The sequence below is a fragment of the Haliotis asinina genome, chromosome 4 (genome assembly GCF_037392515.1).
Source record: "Haliotis asinina isolate JCU_RB_2024 chromosome 4, JCU_Hal_asi_v2, whole genome shotgun sequence".
NCBI classification, from domain to species: Eukaryota; Metazoa; Mollusca; class Gastropoda; order Lepetellida; family Haliotidae; genus Haliotis; species Haliotis asinina.
This window is the reverse complement of record NC_090283.1, coordinates 78,989,226-78,996,568: the sequence shown is the minus strand read 5'-3', so window position 1 is coordinate 78,996,568 and position 7,343 is coordinate 78,989,226. Positions and strand designations below refer to the sequence as shown.

The 7,343-nt window shown below is 40.9% G+C and overlaps 1 protein-coding gene across 1 annotated transcript; it reads left to right on the top strand.

Moving 5' to 3' along the window:
• The first annotated feature begins 1,469 nt into the window (after window positions 1-1,469).
• Window positions 1,470-2,773, top strand: LOC137282752 (G-protein coupled receptor 183-B-like). Its single transcript, XM_067814539.1, has one exon. The coding sequence runs from the start codon at window positions 1,560-1,562 to the stop codon at window positions 2,709-2,711; it is 1,152 nt and encodes a 383-aa protein (XP_067670640.1). The 5' UTR covers window positions 1,470-1,559; the 3' UTR covers window positions 2,712-2,773.
• Window positions 2,774-7,343: the final 4,570 nt, after the last annotated feature.

Sequence of the window (7,343 nt, the reverse complement as noted above, 5' to 3'; positions counted from 1 at the left end):
TCAGTGAGTGAGTTAAGATTACATTGGCAATATTTCAGCCATATCGTGAGGAGAACATACTTGCAATTGACATGAAATATGTGTATAATATAAAAAACAAAACAAAAACAAACAAAACACAAAAACAAGAAAAAAAACTGGCATCAAAGGACAGTAGAACAACGAAGATATCACAATTACATGCAATTTTATTACACCTATAATAAATTATGTATTTCAGAGAAAGTAGTGATGAAACCATTTGGTATCTTACAGTGATGACAAAGATTAATCTTCGCTCTAAAGGCCATCACCGTATCCACTTTATAAGAAATCTAGAAAGATTGAATTAAACATACTCTTACAAATTGGAGAACTTCAATTTTAATTTGCGATTGAAACAATTAGTAGATATATCGGAGTCAATCATGATAATTCCGCCCGAAAAACGATTCCACCCCGTCTGTGTTCTTACTCGAGTCACCTTACACGCATTCTAACACACTCGTGAGAGTGGCAGTTTGCAACTGATTTCTTAATTTGTTACTTGCAGAACGATGTCCATCATCGACCCAGGTGTCTGTAGGTATTAGGTTCACAAACTGTTAATGACAGATTGAGAGTGGTGGTGGACCTGTGAACAATATGCCTATATGTGCCCACCGGCAACATGCCCATGACATGTAAACGTTTCGTGCGCTGTAAAGGTTTTATTGAATCCTGTTGATTCTAAAGTGAGTGTGTGAGTGAGTGAGTTTAGTTTTGAGCCGCACTCAGCAATATTCCAGCTATATGTAAATAATCTGTAATCTGTCGTCTGTAAATAATAGAGTCTGGACCAGCCAATCCAGTGATCAACTTCATGAGCATCGATCTGCGCAATTGGGAATCGATGACATGTGTCAACCAAGTCAGCGAGCCTGACCACCCGATCCCGTTAGTCGCCTCTTACCACAAGCATAGTCGACTTTTATGGCAAGTATGGGTTGCTGAGGGCCTATTCTACCCCGGGACCTTCACGGGTTGTTGATTCTAATAAATTGCATTTGAGAATTTTGCTTCACGTACACAATATACGTCCAATTACACCCGAGTGTAATTAACAAGGGTACATCTGAAACCTTATCTCCTGCAGTTGCTTCTTGCCTGTCACAACATCGCTTTGTTCAGTAGCTTGATTTGATGATCTTGCCACATAGATTACTTAATTTCCGTTGCCAGCAGGTGCTGTGTGTACTTTGTGTTTTACCTCACAAACAAATATATCCATCCTTTTCTCATAGAGTGAAGATAGTTGGCATCACTTGTCTGCATGGTGCATTAGTCTCCCCATGAGATGGGCAATTATAAAAGGTGTACGTGGTCCAGTTTTAGGTAAAGATGCCTGATTTAGAAAAGCCACTGCCATCAATCTGACGGGTACTATTCTTTCTTTACAGAAACCGATAATTGGTTTGAACGATGGCACCGTCGCTGCCGGATGTCCTGGAGACATTTCCACGTTTCTCTGAAAGACCCCCAGAGAAGAGGTTTTACGACATCCTGGCAGCAGACGACACTCAACAAGCAGACGACATAATATGATGGCCACCATATTGGAAACAGTGTTAAGTAACGTGTCAAAGGTCTCTAACCTCTCCAGTGCCGTGACCACTGAAGATGTGACAATGGATGGAGCCAACGATACAACAGGGTACCCGGAAGTTTCACCCTTTTACGTGACGATGAGACGACTACAGACAGTTCTCATTCCCTTGATTTGTTCATTTGGAATTTGTGGAAATGTTTTGGCTGCTGGCACCTTCTTGAGCTCGACTCTGCGGGGCACGTCATGTTGTTTGTATTTGGCAGCCAAAACTATAAGCGATATTGGTTTTCTTTTATCCCTCTTCGTTGTATGGCTGTATCGAGTCCATGTGCCCATTCTAAATACCCACGGAATATGCCAGATGACAGTGTTCCTGAGCTACATTTGTGGATTTCTATCGGTATGGTTTGTGGTGATAATAACCATCGAAAACTTTATACGAATATCTCAACCCTGGCGAATTCCATTATTTTGCAGTCAGAGAAAGGCGATTATGTTAATTTGTTTATTGGTGATATTTACTTGTTTACTTTATTCATTTTCGCTGTGGACAACTGGAATAGTCAAGGACGAAAATCCGAAATGCCAGTCGCTGAAAAAATTTCAGAATATTGCACTTTCAATGACTTACGTCGACACATGTCTGACACTTATCCTGCCTACAATTCTCATGTTTTTTCTTGTTCTTGCCATAATGATCAGTGCACTTCAAGCATACAAACGGAAAATGCGTCTTCGCGTTCTGGCTCAAAATGGAAAACTATCTGCAAGCACACCAGAAGGCAAGGTTAGCAGATTTCTTTTCGCTGTATCCATCATATTCCTCTTTTTACACACACCCAGTCACGTGATTCGGATCAAATTAGTGATATTAAGCTACTTTTACCATCAAGCACCATCCACTCATGATCTTGTTTTTCAAAGAGTATTTGAGACATTTTTTTACTTCAACTTTTCACTGAACTGTTTAATTTACTTGCTCTTCGGTGAAAATTTTCGGAGAGTGTTCAAGCAAATCTTCTTGAGCAGGTGCAAGAGGAAAAATATGGCTGAAGTTCAGGAAGCAAATAACATGTCTCCCTTGATGACAACGGGGTGGTCTTTCACAGAAGCATCATGCATTGACCAAGAAGCAAGCACCTGACCTCGTCTTGGGCACTGGACATTCTGTCGCTGTTTCCTCCATCTTGTCCATGAACCAAGCAAGGCAACCTCTTGAAGACTAAAGGTAACCATGCGTTGACTGTTAAGTCAACGCCCAAATCTACTGGTGGTCGTTTGCAGACAAATATCTGTGATGATGAGAAGCTTCACAGCATAGAAAACCTGAAATGATTGCGTTGGAAATACGCCGTGTTGATTTCATGAAAACAAGGTTGTGGTGTGCTGCTACTTACTCTTAACAAATTAGTAGACAGTATATTATGCGACAGATTCCCAATCAGGACACTCTGTGAAAGTGTCATACAATCATGACATCTGTGATATCATTTCTGTGAAAACCTTACAACAACTTGAATGGACGCCTCTATGGACATCACTAGCCAATACGCTCATTATGACAATTGTGTGAACTAATGGTTACCAGTTTCCCAGAATGACCTTGACGTTGAGAAGTCATTCACCTGGGAAATACAATGAGGCAGTGTATTTCTGTATTCATCAGCAACAGGAAAGAAATTGGAGGTAATCCTTCCAGTTCATCATCTAACGAGGAAAACGGGAAAGACAATTGTTTTCATCACAATATATGCGTACAATACATGTCTTATTCTGAGCTTAAATAGGATGATCACCCGTTTGCAAATTGTAACACATAATGTGATATTTTGACATTTGAATGACCTTTTCCTCCGATTTTGTTTGGTCATTTGGAACTAAACCGTGATCTGTTTACATTCTCATTATTCAACTGAAATGCATTGCCTCTGTACATGTCCTGTGTTTACGACAGACTTTTGTAAGGTTCACTTTGTGTTTGTATTATGTCAATTGTTGCTTATACACCTTGCAAAAGTACAACCGGTTGATTATAAGTGCTGACATGACTGCAGGTACACTTTCTGTATCACTAAAGACGGGAAACACTGAGAAAATAACAGCCGAGTTTCCCTTTTAGGCGATACGATTAATGTAGATGTGTTTTTCAAGAACTGTTTCTACAGTCATAACAGTCATTTTGTTGCTTCAACATAGAGGTGGCAGTGTCAATACCAATCCGTTATTTTAAAGATAATGATATCCTTAGCATCCAGTGCAGTTGTCCAGCATCCAAATTGTATTGGCTTGATAGGGATTCAGTGGCATGGTTAGTTCTAGACCTATTTGGGCGTTCTTCACGATATCATTATTATTCTCTGGTTTTCCTGCTCCAGGTGAAAATATGTAATATTAGCTAGCTAGATAATGGGTTACCGTTGAACCCATGTGGGAATCGAACCCGGCTCACCGGCGTGACGAACGCACGCACGCTCTAACCACCAAGCTAATTTTGGTTTAATGCCGTCAAGGGCAAAAGTTCTGGTTTTTTTCAGTGAAAAGGGGAGACATTTTACGAATTGATGCTGGTCTTCGTTGTTCTTTATGGAACGTGAAGTCACGATCATAGCCCGGTACACAGCACAACAAAGGAACAACAGCAAAATCATGAACGAATTGTATGAATACTTATATCTCGCAAATTCCACACCCTACGGTATGCTACGGTATGTCAATGTATCACTTGACACTCCCTTCCATTCTCAGCTCCCTGAGACGTATAGCACCGTAGTCGTTTAAAGAAACATGAAACGTAACAGATGTTCAGTGTCGGTTAGGACTGAAGCCAAACTGGAATGTCGCTGAATGGGGCGTAAAACAAACTCACTCACTCACTTAGGAATCTTAAACTCGTCAGCCACTCAACTACTAGCAGCAATCGACAACATTAGTTAGGAAACTGATACTGCATGTCTGATGACTAGTACTGTCTACACACCATGGCCTTAAATGACAACATATTCGGGAAATGTTGCGCATTAAAATTTGCTCATATCGAAGGTCATGCTGTTGATCACTAGATTGTCTGGTCCAGACTCAATAAATAGCAGAAGGCCGCCATATAGCTGGAATATTGCTGAGTGCGGCTTAAAACTAAACTCACTCACTAATCGCAATGTGAACACACATAACGAAAAGTGCTAAAGGTTTCTGGGGTTCTTGTGGGGCATATACAAGTTACTATTCAAGTATAAGACGAAATGACAAGGATGTCATTTTTTTCACGCTTTTAAGAAGAAGTTGACATCTATAATATGTTTGTCTTACAAAAGTCTGTGAACAAATTACTTCTGCATTTTCTTCTTCTTGTGACAATGAATAGCGGATGTTTTTTGGATCCCACAGGAGAAATACCCTCTGGCAAATATTCAGAAAGAAATTTTTTTCGGAATATGTTCATGTAACTCGGTGGATTTGTCAACCACGGCTGTTATGTTCTCACCGACCCCTTGTTTCCCGTTGGCTATATAATGACTGATACGGAAGTGTCTGCAGCCTTGTCTCTCTACAGAGACATTGCGTTGACAGTTGAATACTGTTGTTACTGTTTATGACAATATCGTGTGATATGTCTATTATATGTTATTGCATTTCAATAAACTTTTCAATGTGGGTATTATTTTGTGATATAAACAACGAAATTGCAAGTATTTTGTTTGTAATTATTTCGTATCTTGTGACAGATGTCAGATATCATCGAAATATTTTCTGACAAGGAGTGATACTTTAAGATATGAGGGAAGGTCTTACGTCCCGCTACAAAAATTACAAGTAATGGTTTGTTCAGTCTTATAAAGAGGTGACTTTGCGTAGTGACGTGAGGCTAAATGGGGTTAAGCGTTGTCATTATGATCACTATACCTGTTTGGCGTCGTTAGTAATCCAGCTATGCGGTGGCGGTTTGCACATGATCTAGTCTGGTCAAGAGAATCATGTGATCAATAGCATTAATATAGGTATACGCAATTTGGAACCGATGACATGTGTCAGCCAAGTCAGCGAGTCCCACAAGTCACTTCTTACGACAAGAATGGGTCACTGAAGATCAGTCCCCATCAGGATCTTCACGGGTTTATGGCGGTGTGAAAGGAGGCGCGTGTTGGTGTGTCTGTACAAGGCCAGACAAATGTCGGCTAATAAGTGCTAGCTCTCTGAGATACAATACCGCTGTTAAACACCATATCCATAGACACAATGCACTGACTCCCCTCCACAAAGACATTGATTTCCTTCACAGCGAGAGCCATGCTTGATCACAGTTGCCATCTGTATACGCCTTTTGATTTGAAGCTCCGGGGACCCGACACCAGGAGTCCGCTGCCGAGGCAGATGCTCTGTTCACTACACCAAGGAGAAGCATGATTCATTAACTACAGCATCATCATCTGGACAAGCTAATACCGGTAATCACTGTGTAAGCAATAACTGCAATACAGCCAGAGCCGGACCTGCGTCACTTGTACCCCTTCGTGTGATGTTTAACGTCGCACCCAGCAATACTCCTGCAATATGGCGACGGTCTGAATATAATCCGGAGACCGACATCACGAGTATCAATCTACGCTAATGGTACTCAAGTCTGTGAGTCCGTTCCTGTTAGTTGACTCTAACGACAAGCATGGGTCGCGGAAGACCAATTCTAACACGGACCTAGAGTTATTGAGTTCTGATACACCTTGCTTCAGCGGCAGAGATGTAGTTCACGTTTTAATAAGATATTTCTCATCTCATCTCTACTCGGATATTCACTTAGGATCTATCAGATAGAGGTAGATAATTATATGATAAAGGAATGTAACGAATTATGTCGTAACCAAACCAATTTCAGGTATCACTATTGTTTACTAATGACGTCCCTACATTATGCAATTGCAACATGCCTTTTGGGCCAGAATTTTTTACTGAAAACTATTCACAAGACTGTATGACGACTTCAGCTTCTCGGTTGTCGACTTTGAGGCAAGATTCCGAAAGCTTCAGTCTTTTTACGCTGTTTTACAAAGATTCAAAGACCGTTAACACGACTTCTGCTCAAACGTTACAAACTGATAAAGGTTAAGACATTCAAGGATCTTCAAATAGTGTTGTGGTACCACAGAAGTTAATACATTCGCTTGTCACCCGGTTTCGATTCCCCACATAGGTACAGCCCTTTTCTGGTGCCCCCCACCCCACCGGGATATATGCTGGAATATTCCTAAACGAGGCGTAAAACCATACTCACTCAGTTTCACACTCACAAAGTGTAACTGTAGACATATGGCGACAATTTCATAGCAGATGCACCAGGGACAAAAATTTAGGTTCGATGCCAGTCCCTGATTTGTCTTGTACCATACGGTCACGTAATTGTTGGCGAACAACGGCGAACAACGGACACCCATGGAACCACCTGGTATCAACAACATCATTTATATGTTCATAATTAGTAATTATAATTTGTTATGAACCACATGATTCCGGTTTGAGTTTGTTTGTATTTCCAAATGATAATTTCCTCCTTAAAACTTCATCGTGACCATTTGGAACGCGATATCTGCAAGTATTCAGAGTTGTGGATTCATTGGACGAAGGCTCTAGGTTCTGCGGCGTTCGTGTTTGAACTGAATGTTTTCCTAAGATGTAGCTGTAAGAGATTGATGCCGCTGGAGGAGTACACTACCCTCTCATTAGCGCATGCATCGAGTCCACATACACATGAACTGAAGTCAGGTAGGCGTTATAAGGGAACAGCTTT

Excerpts from the sequence above, each read along its gene's own strand:
- LOC137282752 (XM_067814539.1), top strand. The coding sequence starts at position 1,560 with ATGATGGCCACCATATTGGAAACAGTGTTAAGTAACGTGTCAAAGGTC.